Source organism: Lepidochelys kempii, chromosome 1 (assembly GCF_965140265.1).
Source record: "Lepidochelys kempii isolate rLepKem1 chromosome 1, rLepKem1.hap2, whole genome shotgun sequence".
Lineage (NCBI taxonomy): Eukaryota > Metazoa > Chordata > Testudines > Cheloniidae > Lepidochelys > Lepidochelys kempii.
Window position 1 is genome coordinate 76,204,541 of NC_133256.1, and position 17,726 is coordinate 76,222,266.

Here is a 17,726-nt window from a genome sequence, read left to right on the forward strand (position 1 = left end):
GCCGGGCAGCGCCTACCTCAAGCGACTCCCTGAAGCAGCAGCATGTCCCTTCTCCAGTTCCTATGTGGAGGCACAGCCAGGCAGCTCTGCATGCTGCCCCATCTGCAGGCACCGCCCGTGCAGCTCCCCTTGGTCGCAGTTCCCGGCCAATGGGAGCTGTGGGAGTAGGGCTTGGGGTGGGTGCAGCATGCAGACTGAAGCCCCCTGAAGCCAAAGACGGGCCATGCTGCTGCTTCCTGGAGTCACGTGGAGCAGCCCCCAACCCTGCTCCCCAGTTGGAGCATCGGAGCGGGGCAAACCCCAGATCCTGCTCCCCAGCTGGAGCTCGAAGACCGGATTAAGACAGCTGATGGGCTGGATCTAGCCCATGGGCCATAGTTTTCCCACCCCTGCACTATATCCTTTCTGACATGGGGCAAGCAAGACTAGACACAGAATTCAAGATGTGGATGCATGATGGACTTGTATAGTGGTTTTATTACATTTTCTGTTTGATTTTTTATCCCTTTCCTAATAGCTCCTATACTGTTAGCCTTTTTGATCTCTGTTGTGCATTGATTGGACATTTTCAGAGGACTATGCACAGTGACTCCAAGATCTCTTTCTTGAGTATTACCAGCTACTTTAGAACCCATCACTATATATGTGCAGTTGAGATTATTTTTTTTCCAATATGCATTACTTTCCACTTATCAATATAGAATTTCATCTGCCATTTTGTTGCCCAGTCACCCAGTTTAGTAAGATCATAGAATCATAGAATATCAGGGTTGGAAGGGACCTCAGGAGGTCATCTAGTCCAACCCCCTGCTGAAAGCAGGACCAATCCCAATTTTTGCCGCAGTTCCCTAAATGGAACCCTCAAGGATTGAACTCACAACCCTGGGTTTAGCAGGCCAATGCTCAAACCACTGAGCTATCCCTCCCCCTCCTCTGTAACTCCTCAGACTCTGCTTTGGACTTAACGATCTTGAATAAATTTGCCATTACACTGCTCTCTCCCTTTTCCAGATCATTTATGAATACATTGAACAGCACAGGTTCCAGTGCTTTGGGGGACCCTGCTATTTACCTCTCTCCATTGTGAAAACTGACCATTTATTCCTACCTTCTGTTTCCTATCTTTCAACAAGTTATTGATCCATGAGAGGACCTTCCCTGTTATCTCATGGCTACTTAGTTTCCTTAAGAGCCGTTGGTGAGGAACCTTGTCAAAGGCTTTCTGAAAATCCAAGTACATTATATTGACTGGATCATCCTAATCCATGTGCTTGCTAACTCCCTCGAAGAATTCATTAAGATTAGTGAGGCATGAATTCCCTTTACAAATGCCATGTTGACTCTTCCCCAACAAATAGTGCTTATCTATGTGACTGATAATTCTGTTCTTTACTTCAGTTTCCCCCACTGGTCTGTAATTGCCAGGATCTCCTCCAGATCCTTTTTTAAAAAATCGGCACTGCATTAGTACCTTCCAGTCATCTGGTACAAAGGCTGATTCCAAATACAGGCATCATGCTACAGGACTATATTGCTGTGGTCCTCCCAGGGATCTCCGGTACTTGGAGAGAGTCTCATTCTGGCTGCACATCAGGCATGGGCTGATTTGTCAGGCTCTACATGAGTGTACAACTGGTAAATTTAAAGTTGACCTCCTCACAAGACTAACCCAGAGGGCAGTGTGATAAGAGGTGTATTTGAATTGTACACATGATGAATTGTCAAAAAGAGAAGATCTTCAATCTCACTACATTCCATCTTATTTCTCATCTGTGGGTTTGCCTGCTTGGATTTAGGACCATTAGAATTGGGATTGGTTGATTGGTTTTATATAGAGACATGCGACAAGGGAAAGACTGGGCTTTTTGATCATCACTGGGTTGCAGAGCATATATGGAAATAGGAAGGAACTTTTCCCACTGTGTAAAATTGCCCATTTCTGCTCAGGTTTTTTTTGTTGTTGTTGTTGTTTGCCTTATTCTGTGCATATAAGTGGGCATTACTACTGAATGTTTGTCTACATATAAGTAGTTATTTTAGGTTCTGATCAGAGACAAGACATCTAGCTATCCTGATTTGTCATAAAATTGATTATCTGAGAACTGAATCCCAAATTCCAAGCTTGGACTAGGAAAAAGGGATAGAGCAAGATACCACCGACATCCCTGGTGGGAACAGGTCTTATAACTGGGAACAGATCTGTGGTATTCTTGCCATAGTATCTGATTCTTTCCATTCACTTAGGGCAGCTGGGAAGAATTGTTGTTTCAGTGACCATTCCCTGGTTAGACAAGCACTGGGGTGCTTTTAGGTGTGCTGAGGCTATGCAGATTTAATTAAGATGTTGGAGTTTTATGCTTAATAAAGTCGCCTTCAAGCCCAGTCAGGCGCTATGTGTTTTATTCAGCACCATTTTGGTCATGGCACTCAGCAAGGAGAAAGTGTGTAGTTTTATTTGATATTACGTTTTTAATCATGTAGAAAGATATTTCTGCTCATTTTGCTATTTATGAAAGAATACTTTAATTCTATATTTCTTCAGTATTATATTTAAATTATAGTTTTTGGACATATATGTGTAGCATGTTTACAAGTCTCAAACTCACAAGAGAAGTATATTTTTATGAAGCTAATTCATCATTGGTCACCTACCCTAAAAATACATGTTATTTTCTGGAAACTAATAATCATGCCGTTTAGTGTCTTATTATTTCAGATACATTTCCTACCTCAGATTTGTGAACCATGATCACAAACTATAGGAAGATTTAGCAAATACAATTATTCAACTAAAATTTCTTAATACGGCATGCTCAAAAGATCTCCATGCATCTGAAGAAGTGGTGTTTTACCCACAAAAGCTTATGCCCAAATAAATCTGTTAATCTTTAAGGAGCCACCAGACTCCTTGTTGTTCATGTTTACTTAATTATCCAGTCATTTGTAGCAATAAATAATATTGAAGCAAAAGCAAGTTGGTAGCTTAACATTTTCAAATGATGATTCCAAGCTTCTTTATAAATAGGGAAATGACTAAAATTGCTGTAACAATAGGAAATGTATAGTGAAAATGTGCAAAATGAAAATTACCTAATTATTTATAGAGTCTTTGGATGGAGTTAGAAATAATACAAATACAATTCAACGACATAAATTACTTTTTTTTTCTTATTGGCAAGAAACGACACGTCTTCAAAATATTTTTACTCACTCCCGGAGTATTTTTAAATGAACTAAGGACAGCTGTGTGGTAGAGGAAGACAATTTTCATTTAGTGGCTTCTGCTTCTACATCTTTTGAAACATGTTACCACTTACAGTAACCCACACAGGTACACGTGCTCTTTGAGGACTGATATATATTTACGGATACAGAATAAGAACAAAGCTTAAAATGCAAAGTTGACTTGTAAATAGTCTTCTGGGTGACACTATGAAAGTTTCATCAACTGTTTTCAACACAGGATTGCTGTTTATTTCTGTTTTCATTGCGTCTCAGCCACAACTTTGTCCCTTCTGTGTCACAGCTTTGGGCAAGAACTATTAACTCGTTCATGTCTTCTTTCAGGAAATCCCAACTGCTGGCATTAAGTACTTAAGGGTCTCACCTTTTTAATATTATTGACTGTCCCGTGTGAAAGCACTGAGGCTCTGCTAATCCTTTCATAAATTTGCTAATTGCTGTTAAGTTTAACACATCAGACTGTCTGTCTTGTTTAGCAACTTCAAGAGTCATAGTGAAAGGCACAGGAAGCAGATCCTGAAATATTAGGAAACCCATGACTATTCTGAATGTCCTGCACGAGCAGATTAACACTCCTTTTAAGGCTTGACATTCAATATGACGATTCATTTTTTCCACAGTATTGCCTTTTAAGACAAAAGATAATGTCTAGTGGCCTGGCTGCCACTAAATGATCTGTTTCTGGTACCTCTGTGCATTCCCAGGGAACAGCTTTATGAAAGCATTCCTTTTAACTTGAAATGTGATATGTTCAACATCTAATGTATGTCCTTAGGGCTATATGACTATCCCTTTGCTAGCACCTAGACAGCACTTTTCATCAAAGAGGTTTACAGAAGTAGAGACATATCATTGCCAAGCACTCATGATATCCTATGGCACTGAAGCAATTTTATAGGTATGGTCCTGTTTCTAAAACTTTAGAGTATAGGGTGATTCTTATGTATCACATATTTCAACACATTGCAACACTATGGGGGATATTTTCTTTCTGAAATTGTATTTGTCAGGTTTTCAACTTTGCAAATGTATAGTTTTTAGAAATCATTTAAACTTCTGTCCACCTGGGAAATGTACTTAAGGCTTACACTAAACACAGCAGAAAATAGATATATTAATAAAAATATAAAAAGGAAAAAAAAATCTGCCAGTGTTTAAACTGTTAAGAAATAGAAAAATTCTTATGAACTAGTGATACTGTCATTGAACTGGAGACAGCTTTAGAACAAGCTTGCTCTGGCTTTTTCACCCTACAATTTGGAATCTGCTCACAGTACTGCCAGCTTAACCAAAAAGGATTAACTCTCATATCCAACTGAGAACACAGATAATTCTCGGTAATTGGTAAAAAATGAAGATGAATGGGGCTGAGAGATAAGGAGCAATTAGCTCATCAGCAGTTACAGCTGTGCACTCAATCCGGATCCATCTCTTGAGTCTCGGCCCCTTTTAAAGAACCCGAGCAGAATAAGCATAGGACACCTCCTTCCCCCAAAATTGCTATACCTGCCCATCATTCCTCTCTCTTCCATTTTATTTCCTCACTGTACAAAGACACCTGTCACAGCATTCTTTGTAAATTACTACCTCTCCCAGGACCTGTGTCTACAGCCAATCTTCTTTTTAAACTTAAAAAAAAAAATCAGAAACCAAATGACTACTGTAGACACTCTTAAGTTCCCTGTCAATCGTTTCATTATAGCAGCATCATCTGTTTGAAAATATAAGCAATTCCCTCATCTAATTATAGAGAGGATTTGAGGTTCATTAACATTGCCAAGGCAGAGAATCAGATGTGCAACTGCAGAGCTGTGCTCAGTGGCCTGCATTCTCTGTTTCCTTTTATTTGCTTTCTCAAGGTCTCCAAGACTTTTTCCTGAAACCATAAAAGTAATTCTTTCCTTCAGAATAGACGTGTGTTTAGAGAAAGGAAATGACCGCATTTTACACAGTTCTATTATTGGGAGAGGTCACTAGAGAAAAATAATTTCATCTCAATGTCTTTTCCACCCTTTTTGGAGAAGGGAAGGGATAATGTTAAGCAAGGCAACCGTTAATTTCAGGCAACAGATCTTGGCTTTCCTTACATGTGTCTCAGAGTTTTAATGTTGTAAGCTAATGTGGATAAAAAGGAAGCCTAAAATGTCAAGAGCCCCTCTTACTTTTCAACATATTTTGTGGTTGTTTATGGATTATTGTGCTAGCTAAGTGTAAAATACTGTCTTGTATTTCCTAATTGTGTTTAGAAACAGAAAACACCAAAGTCTTTATGATTGCTTCATTTCCTTAAAGAAATAATAGCAGGTTTTTTGGTATGATATAGTTTAAACAATGACATTTTCTTGGGACATCTGTTTTGAGATCACTTTTTGAATAGATATGAACTCATTTCCTACTAAGAAAGCAATTTACTATTGTTGATAGCTGTTTACAAGTTCCATGAGTCAGATATTAGCTAGTGGCAAAGGTCCTCTCAAATCCTTGGAGTATTCCTTAAACTGTGTACATAGTATTTTAAGCATATAAAATGCTAAGGGAAGCAAAATTACAGGGACTTTTCCTACTAATTTACAGTAATTTGAGGCTAGCTCAGAGGAATGATTTAAAATGTATTTACCTGTAAAAATTTCATTCCTTTTGCTCCTCTTTGTTAATGAAGTACTACAGTAATCACAGTTAAGTGTTTAAAAACAGTGAAACAACTGAGATGCTTACTGTACTTATATTTTTGGAGTATAAAACTCAAATACAGAATCTGTACATAATTTACTTGCATTAAAATAAAATTATTACTGATCATAATAATAGAAGATACGTTCATATAGCAAACAAACAGAAAAAAAACCATGTCAAGTCAATTTAATGTTTGACCTTGTAAATTTTCTTCTTTTAATCCTGCATTTATAAGAGCATAATCCTAGAAGCAGTAGAGTTTTGAATGTTGGTTTACATAGATAGTTCTTTAAACAAACAAACAAAAAATTATCTGGCCTGCATGTTGTGTCTAGAGTTGCCACTGAAAAGAATCCAGGACATTTTTCCTTCTTATCTGCAATGTAGCTCATATCAGCCACCCTGTCACAAGACAGTACTTGATATAAACAAGAGATTGCAAAGACATCTCAGTAATCAATATTAGGATGGCTACAGTATGGAAACTCCAACCACTGCATATCATTTGTCTCAGCATCTATTTCTATGACCAAATGAAGCATTAATTCAAATCATAAATCTATGGTGATTTAAATCTGGGAATGAGCACCTGCCTGCTTTAATGATTTATTTTGTACATTTCAGTAAGCAGGAGATTTGTCCATATGAACTGACAGGTCACCTTCAGATGCCAGTAGCAGACTGTTTATCACCATGCAGACTAGCATCTCATCTTAGCAAGTAAATATTAAACTAAAAGAATCCAATTGATTGTGGATGGGGGAGAAAGGCGTAGCTGCCATATATTTTACTCAGTGTGCTAATACCTCACTTTGATTCCTCCATGGTTCCTTATTTTTTCTCCTAAAATGATAATTCTGGTGGGAGGATGCAAGCTCAAGGTTACCATGTAAAACTGAAGGATATAAAATAATTACTTATTAGTATCATTGACTTCCTTTAATTTTTTACTTGTTAGCCTTTTGGCCATTGTTTCAAAGGACCAGTTAATAAATTTGTGTAGTGCTGTGGATAACTGCAAAATATTCAGCCACAAAAATGACTTTTATAAGTCATATAAAGTGTCTGATTAAAACCAATAAAGCAAGACAATTCCAAACTAAAACTAACAATTCAAATTGGGACTTCATGCTTCATTTTGCTTACTTTGCATAGGTACTGTAGGAGCCTGAGAATCCTGAGAGTACAGTATATTAAATATGCTATAATAGACAATATAATGGAATAAGTTACTTTGTTTAGTTCTTTAACTCTGAATTTTCTTGCTTTTATATGTGTTTAGTCAGGTGCATCATATACACTTAAAATGTAGACTGTGATCAAATTATTTTTATTCATCTTTTATCCCTTCCCCCCCCCCCAGCCCTCAATAATATGTTTAAAATGCAAGTTCAACCACATATATTGTAACTCACTAATACTGTATGTATCTAATACTCTTAATTAGTTCCAGATGTCTAGATAAACAAAATATTGACTAGATATGTCATGATAACATTTTAAAATACAGGTTCTGGTTATAATGGGGGAGATTTTCAAAGGCACACATGGCAACTAGGCACCTAATCCCACTGACAGTCAATCTGAGTTAGGCTACTGCCTTCCATTTGTGCCTCAAAAAGTTTCCCTCAGTAGTTATAATAGTTCTGTCAAAGCCTGCTTGATATTTCTTAGCATAGTATCCATCTAGGAGCATCCATCAGGCCAGTGCAACTATCACTGACACAAGAGTATAATGGCTATTTTTAAGCCATTATGGTTTATTCTGATGACCTAGTTAGAGATTTTTTTATCTGTAACTGATTGATCTAGTATAATTATTAGTTTTTATTTCTATACATCCGTAAGTGTATATGACGCTATATACTAGGTAAGCCATGCTAAACAGTAAACACAGTCCTGAACCAAGAGGCCCTGAGCAATTATAATATAGCAGATGATAGTATAACCCAAACAGGCATAATGCACTCACAGAGATTTTCTTGAATACATGGGAGAAATTAGAATGTTACTATTCATTGCAACAAGGTTTCATTCAGTACTTAGGTAATGCTGAGTGGCTAGTAAGTGTAACCCACACATCTTACTGAAACCCTAAGCACTGGCAGGAGCCTCCCGCGGGGCTGTAGCACCGAGCCCCATCACTTTGCAGCAGGGCAGAAGCCTCGAGGAGAAGTGCCCGTCTCTTGAACTTCTGAAGATTATCATATGCATCTGGGAGGATTAGTAAGTTTGGCCACGTCTGCTTTATATATATAGTAGTACATATTTACTACAGAAATAACTTGACTATACTTATGAATTGATCACTTTTGATTATCATACTAAAAGTCTATAAATTTTGCTTCCATATTTGCTAGGTTTTAGGTATAAAAATTCATTTTTTAAATCCAGAATCGTCTCCTCAACTGTTGTCCGAGAGAAGATGTATTCTGTTTACTTTGTTCACTATTACTAACTTCTACAGTGCCATAGGCATACAAGAACTTCGTCTCTAGAACTGCTAAACAGGATTAATCCCATAGCATAATATTTGAACGTATTACTTCATATAATGAATGCATCTGAGTCCTGCATTCAAGATCCACACATGTTTCTACATCTGTTACTGCCTCTTCATCCTGCCAGCTGGTAATGCTACCCTCACATTCTTCCTCACTGCCCCATTTTTCCTCTGCTTCTCTGAGGGCCACCTGCTCTCCCCAGTTCACTGTTGTATCTCCCCTGCTCTCAGATTTCTGTTACTGCCTTCCTCTTACTCACCCCTGACATCCTGCCAAGAAGACAGGTTGTTTTTTCCCCTCCTTACAGTTTTGGTAATTGCTGGTATTTCAGTGGCTAGCACACTAGTTGGAGCCTCCTTCTTCACTGTCACTGGAGAAGCTTTCCAAAGTGCTGTGGTGGTTTTTCTCTACTCCTAGAGCAGTTCTTTATTTAAAAAAACTGGCACTCTCTTGATAGGAATTTTCAAGTATACAGTTTGTTGTTGTTGTTTAAAAAAAAAACCATGGCCAGAGTGTTTTGGCCCTCCAGTCCACATTCTATCTATATTTGTATATGTAGACTATAAGTACATGCAGAAATATACAGAAAGAGTAGTCACCTACTTTTATTTTTAATGAAAGAAATGCCCCTCCCCTGAAATCAACAGGGGGTGAGCTTTGATCCATCTGCAGTGGAAGTATGCCATACAGAAAGAGGGAATATGAGAAAGCATGTATGGCTGGATGCTCCCGCCTCGGGTCCACCACCTTCCCGTTGGCTGGAGATGGGAGAAAAGTCTAGCCCATTGGCTCTTGTGGGCTTCCCTAGGCTCTTCAAAAGACTCTTGATCTGGTAAGCAGCCATTTTTATTTATAGTTAGTGAAGGAAAATAGACACCTATTTATCCTTAAGAGTAATCTCAAAAGGTATGATGACTACGGGTAGGGGAAAGGAATGTACTGAACCATCGAGAGCCATTTTATTTCTATATATGCTTATCCTGAGTACAGTATTCTGAACGCACATTTTAATCACTGAATTACTACTGCTGAGTTATCTTGTTAGTACTGTCTCAATGTGATAAAGGGAGTCAGTCCAATAAAAAGGTATAACAAACCATTTTATTGAAGAGATATGCATATGATTTAGTCAACAAAAGAAGTTGGTCTAGCTTTGAAGTGTGTTTTATCAAAACAAACTCGCCAGAGAAATGCATATAATGTATTGGAAGAATTCCTTTTTCGAAAGAACAGGAGTTGCTGATAATTGTTTAAGAAACAGAAAAAAACGCAGTAAACAACATTTTAAGAATGTGTTTATTAAAATAGGAGAGTAATTGTAAAGCATGGTAATAATTTATTGTGTATGTATGTTTTCCTTTTATCACAGGGCACCTGAATTTGTGACATATTTTGCTTCCAAGCAACTGTTCTGAATTACCTAAAGTCAATACCCAATAGAGTGAGTAGGAGACATGGTTAAATTTCCCTCTGACACCTTCATCTGTCACCATACCTGTACTTTGAAAAATGAACTCTTAGCAATCAAACTGCTTTCTTTCATGGAAAATATTAACTGGGGTCTGAAGTAGCATCCTACAAAGGAAAGGATGTTCTTATAATAGTAACAACAATGCTGAATGCTCCTGTAAAGGTCAGCTACAAAAGTGGCCTGCAAATGTGCCAGTTCTTTCCAAAATCAAAGAAGGTTTAATGGTCCGGGGGTGAGGGGAAGGGTATCATTGTAGTAAGATATTGATACATTACTGGCATGTATGTATGTAATGTTGACTTCCGAAACTTACCAACACTTGAATTCAGATCTCCATTTTCAGATTCTGCTCCATGTTGGTTATTACTGGCATGATAGTTGGACATAGCTTCTAATTTGATTTTTTTCACTTTCATTGCTTCTGCTATGGCTGCATTGGTAGCAGCTGCTGCTGCTGCAGCTGCTGCTGTCAGACCTACAAAGAAATATGAATGAAACTTAATATACATTATACTATGACTCTTCATTAGTGTTGGGCTTGAAACTGTTACTCTTCCTTCATCATTTACTACATAATTAGCAGAGAATAATACTGAATAATATTCATCCTTATTTGCTTGGGAGATTGTTTACTTTTTAATGTAAAATGCATAACATACTATGTAAATAGTTACTTATATACACGTGAATTCACAAAATTGGTCTCTAATTGCTTTAGTCAGAATACAACTGCAGCTACAAACATACTCATTTAGAAGCCTAGCTTTGCCAGCAAACCATGTATTTAAGTGCAAATGTGGGTGTAAATAAATATACCTACAATAAACTGTGAATACAAAACTACACTTGAAACATTGGAGGACAAGCTAAAAATCAGGGCCATAGAGTTTGAATAGCATATACATGACTAATAAGTTATATTCACAATTAAGCCATTCTCCCTGAGCTCACATAAAATTCCAAATTACTCTAGCAGTATAAATGGGTCATACTAAAACAGCCATAGCTTTCTTAAAGGAAAGGTTAGCTATGTAGATCATAGGGAAAATATATCTATATAATTATTTACAATCCTACAAGCAGGTTTAGACTTCAAGGCCTCTTCCAGAGATACCACACACAAAGTGTGTAACTCCTTTAATTCCCAACCACCCTCCTACAACCCAAGTTCTACACCTCCTATCACAAATTCTCCATCTCCAGACTAAATCTCTGCATTCAGCTATATTTGTGAAACACTATATTGTAATAATGAGCTGGTACTGATACTGGGGATGAGTTGGTATGATTGGTAGAACTGCCCAATTTGCTTTCATCACACCACATTCCGCCTTCATCCAGTGCCCTGAGTATGAGGCAGTGCGTAGCTGCATCAAGCCATGAGAAGCCAAGGGGAGAAATTTTAATTCACAGACTCACAGTTCCTCTCCTGTTCCCCTCTTGCTTCTGCAAAGGCAGAATTTTGCCACAGCCTCTACCAATGGCAGTATGCTCACAGTTCTTTTTCAACAACCCTCTTCTTCTGTGTAGTGTGTTGGAGAGTGGTGGGAGGCACAGATCTGTCCACTTCTTACCTCTCTCCATGTATGTGGTTCCTCCCAACCCCACCCTGGATCTAATAGGCAGAGATGGGGGTCTTACTCCCCCTTAGCAAAGCAAAGGTACTACAGGGTTGGGCTTAGCGTCCCAGCACCTGGAAACAAGTGATGAGGGCAAAATCTCAGTTGTTCTTTTTAAGTAAGTTTCGAGCCCTCCTGGATGCAAAGAAAAGCATCCAAGTTTAACTAGTACAGTGATGTTTGCCTGAATCTGCAGACAGCCTTAAACTATTTCTCTGAGGTGTGAACTGCTTCACACACCTCAAAAGGTAGTTAACTCTACAACTCACTACTCTGGGCGGGAGGTTCGGGGGGCAGCACCACCACCCCAGCGGAGGGATCTGTGTGGCCAGAGGAGAAGAGTGCAGTAGAAGCCCAGCCTACCTGCCCAAGCAAGCAGATAACCCCTGCCTGCTGAAGTAAATATTGGAGAACCCCCTGCTGCCACCACTGCTGTTTCTGATGAGGGGTCTCCTGCCTCCTCGGTGGGAAGAAGGGAACCCCTATAGCCACACCTGGGTTAATAGGCCAAGCGGGAGCCTGCTGGATCTGCTGGAATGAGAGAGGAAGTGATCCCATGTCGCTGCCCCTGCCTCTTCAGATTGGGGGATGGGGACATAATAGGAGCCAGGACCATGAGTGCCCTGTGTCATACTGTGTCTAGGGCTCTAGATTGCCTTAACTCTTATTCCACTGCATGTAACTGAGGGCCAGATTGTGGCTAGCCCTAATTTCCTGACAAACCTTTAATGCCTCCAAGTGTTGCTGGAATTATAAATTACACCATAATTACTTTCTGTACAGTTATACCAATGTTAGTTACAAAATTGCTATTTAGGCAGTAGGAAAGGGTTCAAAAGTCAAATATCAAAGAACAAGGTGAACAGACATAAACCTATTTTAATATTTACTACTATTATGAAGCTTGCATATTCAGATCTGACTAATACAATAACATAGATGCTTTTCAATGATATTTTTATCTTAGGGGAAGGATATGATGATATGCATTATGCAGATTTGGTTAGGGGTTCCTAAATTAAGCCAGAGAAAAGAGATGATGCATCTCTGAACTTACATTTGTATCCTGTGTTTGTTATACAGCACAGTATCCTATGCTTCCTTTTTCTTAATACCATTGTCAAGCTATAGCTAGCGTCTTTAAAGAATGATCCTTTACCAGAAATGTCCAAATACAGCATACCTAATGAATACAAACTTTCTTTTGCATCGGAATACCCCAATATACAACCCTATTCTCTTCCAATGCTATTCTCTAGAGTTGGCCAAGGCTTTTGTATGAGGACTAGAAATCTCAAACACATGCTGTTGAGCTGTTAAACTGCCATTACCAAAACTCTGCTTGTGGTAATATTTTTCTCTTAAAAAGGGAAAAAAAAAATAAAGAGAGGAATTGAACTCCTATATTCATTCTCCCTCTTGCACAGCTGACTGAAACAGGAACATTTTGCTAATTTAAAGCGTGAACCTGCTACCGAGTCAAATTCATTTCACCCATGTAAACCTTGAAATAACAGGTTAGTGCAGATGAATGCACAGGATTCAGATGGGGGGGAGGATCCACTAAGTTGGGGACAATGCTCAAGACTGCAGCACAGTCTGTCCCCTAAATAATTCCACGCTAGCACAACTACTCCTGTGTGTCACTCTGCTCTCCACACCTTTCATAACCACAATATGGGACATAAGTGGCATGCACGATCCTGAGCCAGCCATCTGCAGCATGATATATTCTGACCACAGTTACAAGACAAGGTCTCTCCCCAACAGAGGGCCCTATTTATCTCAAGTGTACTGTAAAGGGCAGAGAGCACAATTCCGCAAAATAGCAGCTACTATTCCATTCTTTGAAGCTCTGAAAATATGATTCAAGCTGAGTCAAGAAATGTCTTAAATCATAGTTTAACTCTCCCCACCCCCCACCAAACTAAACACTATTGAGTATCACTACTCTCTTACATCAAGCTGCCTGGGAATTTCCTAGCCATGCAGAGATTAAAGTAATAGTACAGTATAGTACTTTCGCATTTTTCATTATGCAAACTGCATCTCTGAAAATTAGATGACCAAATGTCACCTTTAAAGGCAATTTAAAATGGAAAAGAACTATACTGGATATTCAATAGCTCAGATAATAAGTTACTTTACTCTCTGTTAATATTTGTTTGAAAAGTTAAAGAAACATGTCAAAATACTCAGTAGACTCCAGTCCATGGTAGTTATCATTAATATTCTAAAATTGATAAGCTGTTTATGTCTGGCATTCTTCCTGCTGATTATTCTGTAAGACAGGCAGCTTTATAACTATCTCATCACTCCACCGTCACACAAATTTCATCGACAGTGCTCATGCACAGCTATTAGCAATATGAATCTAACCATTACAAGAGGGAGGAAAATCGAACATGTGGCATTAATACGCAGTCCTGCTTCCTAACCATCTGATAGGCAGATGGTGTAAAGCGGATTCTCCAGCTGAAATGAAGGGGGACATCATTTAAAACCTTGTTTGCATTCTAACTGATATCAGTGCCATATTGATATACATGATACATCATGGCAGGATTTGAACAATCTAGTTTGTTTCAGTCATAAATGTTTACAGCCTTGTTTTTTATCTTTAGAAGCATGTTTTGAAGAGCGTATTTTTAATTTATGAAACCTATTGTTTACTTCTGTTGAACCAGAAGATTAGCAAGGAGCAGGAATATTAAATTACCACAACCACAGCAATATAACTAAGATGGATGAATAAAGTATGTTTTTTTCAATAAAAGATGTTAGTAAAGGAATTAAAAAATCAGCCTAGACATTTTATGCATTAAACACATTTATTCATTTAAACCTTCTAGCTTTTTTTTCCCATGAGACATACTTAGAAGTTTAATGCTTTACACAGCTATTCATTTAAAGCTCTCACTGTGTGCAATTAATCTTGTCCAACAATTTAATTCAAAAAGCAAAACATCAAAAAGTAAAGTTCAATTCAACAATCATGGTCCTGAAGTAATCTCCTTGCTACTGACAGTTCCTATAGACTCATCTGCAAAAGTCTGTTCAAGGTGTCGTGTAAGAGCTGTGTGAGCTTGAATTATAACTCAATTGAAAGCTCTGCAAGCCTCAGTAGGAACTCACGACTTAACTTCGGCTAGAAGCAGACCACCAAAAGAAACAGTGTGAATGATTTCTTTCTACAAAGCCCTTCTCCTTTCTGCCACTCAAATGCTGATCATCAGTACAATTTTATGTTCTTGCAATCATACATATTTTAAAATAAGCATATTTGGAAAGAGATACATTCCAATAATTATACAGTTTGTAATTGCTGTCATAATTATGCAATGTGTTTTAAAAACATAATAATAAATTTAAATGCAATTTTAATTTTTAATCCATACTGATGCCAAGGTTATTTGGAAAGTCTCTTACCTAAGTGGGGTAAAGAGGGCTGGAAACTGAGAAATTAGCTGCAATATTTATTTGTATTATTAACTAATTAAACCATCCTTGGAAGAAATAATTGCCATTTCCTGGTTTCTGGGGGAACACATTATAATCTCCCTCAGTGTTCCTAGCTGGTTTAGAACAGCAATTCACAGGACTGGACAAAAGGGGAAGGTGCAGAAATTTAAATAGTCATATTTGGCACATGGCTCTTATAAGCAAAGGTTATGGAACAATTCAGACAGTCACTAAGGTTTTATAGGGAGCAGTATCGGAGTACTTCGTTTTTTGTTTGTTTTTTTTCAAAATTCAAGCACAGAGCTGGAAAGGATGCATTTGACATGCAGGATTGGTACCAGGTTGCAAGAGACATGTTTTGTCATTGGGTAAAAAGGAAAAGTATCACTTAGTGAAAGCTCAGTTTTCAGCTCAGTAAAAAGGAAGCCATGGAGTCACAGCATATTCCACAGTCTGGTGCTCAGCATTTGTCAGTACTTGGGGCTTTAGGGGTTTGGTGTGCTGTGCAACAGCTCGGCCGCTTTGGCCTGCTGGGTCTTTGTAGCTGTTCAATATCTTAACCAAGGTGCTTTTTAGTGCTTTTACCAAATATAATCAGCAGCATTTTCCTGCCAAATTCTAGTCTCATTTACACCCAGGCAACTCCACAGAAGTCAGCAGAGTTTCATGGGTGTAAACGAGACCAGATTTTGGCCTATTACATGTGGGACTCCAGGGCCAGAAATGAATGAACCAAGCCAAAGCCTTCAGAATCACTTCTTCCTGGCAGGAGACCTTGGAAATGCAGTTTACCTTCTCTAGCAAGATGCTCAGGAGAACAGCCCACTGTGCTGGCAAGCAGACATCCCAAACCTGTGAAAAAAATGCAGAAATTGGGCTTGTTTGATTTAACTGGCTTGTGAGTTGGTTGTTGGCTAGTTTTTGGCTTTTAGCTTGTTGGGCTTGTAGCTTGTTGTAGCTTGTTGCTTCTTTTTTTGATTGGCTCCTGGCAAGCAGGGGCAAGGGGGGGAGGGAGTCAGGGGTGCACAGAGGGCCCACCACAGTCCTAGACTGCATGCCGGGGGTATCTAGTCACATAAAGTATTGGGGTTCTTAGGGATTGGCTTGTTTTGGCCTTGTTTTGAAATGGGATTAGCCTGTTTTTTGGCTTATTGTGAAAGTTGGGGTGCTTATTTACCGCGTGAAGGTTGGCAACTGTGCTGGCAAGTTTATTCAAGAGTATCCAAGTTGATACCAGTGATGATGTCTGACACAAGCTACTGTCCTCCCACATGTGCTCCTACCTGCTTAGGAAGGATTTATCCAAATTCTAGTTTTGGCAATGTGAGCAGTTATTAACCAATCAAATCAGTAAAAAAATACCAGGACTGTATGTACACACATATACACACACTGTTGCTTGGGCATACCGCACATTCAGTATACTCGTATTCATCTGAGTAGTCTTCGCACACATACTTCCAGCAAACTCAGTGGGACTACTAGTGGCAATACCGTTTGGGTGACTAAGGATTCCAGAGTCAAGCCGTAAAGTCATAACTGACAACTGACTCAAACAGACATACAGCACAGCAATACAGATTTGTTTATGGAAGTTTACAGAATCATACTGAAATACTGTTTCTGTTATACAAGACAGGTAAATGAATTGTGTAATTGTTGGTGTCTCTTCTTTACAGGGCTGGCTCCACCCGCCGAACAGGGAGGCGAAATCCTGCCCACCGAACACGGAGGCGGAATGATGGTGCGGCCGCCAAATTGCCACCGGCGACCGAAGAAATGTCACGTCCGCACTGCCGAATTGCCGCCGAGCCCAACCTCCTGCCACCCCTTTACATTTGCCGCCCTAGGCACCTGCTGGGTTCACTGGTGCCTGGAGCTGGCCCTGCTTCTTTATTACATGACCCTTTCAATTTGCTAATTCAAAAGGTTTCTTTTGGGGGTTTGTGGTTTGTTTGTTTTTTAGTTTACATCCAATTTTTGTAGGGTTCGGTTTGGTTTTTTTAGCATTTTCATGCCATCTCACCTTGGGCAACACAGAACAAGGAAAAAGCTAAAAAAAAATTGTCAATGGCTGGTGTTACATTTCATTTCCTCTATTTGCTGGAAAGTTCATTTCAGCATACAGAAATATTTTATCTATCTTGTGGGAAGAAATCCAAATTTTTTCTAAGTTCTGCTAGAAGCCTTTTCAGTATTTCAAATTAATACTTAATCCTTTTTCTTTAAGTTTATTTCAGCTGCACTGACTTGGAAATAATTAATGTCTTTTCTTGACCTAATTTTGGACTTGATCATGTAGGCGGTAGTCAGGCACAGTGGTAGTTTTGCCTCAGGAGGAAATGCAGGACTTAAGTCTATGGGCTTGATCCTGAGCTTACTGTAGTTAATGGCAAAGCTCCCATTGACTTCAGTGGTGCAGGTTGAGGCTCTAAGGATACATCTACGCAGTGAGCAGCAGCCCATAACAACAAGCCTCAGAGCCTGGGTCAACAGACTTGGCCTCTCAGGGCTTGTGCTACAATGCTAAAAACAGCTGTGTAGACATTGTGGCTTGAGCTGGAGATCGGGCTCTGAATTTTGAGCCTGAATTCTAGTCAGTCCCAATGTCTACACAGAGCTGTAGCACAAACCTGCAAGCCCGAATCTATTAACTCAGGCTCTGAGACACACTGCCACTCACTGTGTAGACGTACCAAGTGACCTATTATCCCAATCCCAACTGAAGAACATGGGAATTTTTCCACTGATTTT

General features: G+C 39.0%; 1 protein-coding gene across 13 annotated transcripts in view; it reads right to left on the reverse strand.

Moving 5' to 3' along the window:
* DACH1 (dachshund family transcription factor 1) overlaps positions 1-17,726 on the reverse strand; it is a 462,168-nt gene that overhangs the window by 221,645 nt on the left and 222,797 nt on the right. For 7 of the 13 annotated variants that reach the window (XM_073346406.1, XM_073346421.1, XM_073346413.1 and 4 more), the window contains 2 exons: positions 15,765-15,824; positions 10,205-10,366 (listed from right to left, as the gene is read on the reverse strand). The exons of 1 other annotated variant lie outside the window; for it this stretch is intronic. In XM_073346406.1, coding sequence (XP_073202507.1) covers positions 10,205-10,366; positions 15,765-15,824 — 222 coding nt within the window. The remainder of the gene's footprint in view (positions 1-10,204; positions 10,367-15,764; positions 15,825-17,726) is intronic. 5 more of the 13 variants (XM_073346438.1, XM_073346484.1, XM_073346475.1 and 2 more) reach the window with 1 other exon arrangement.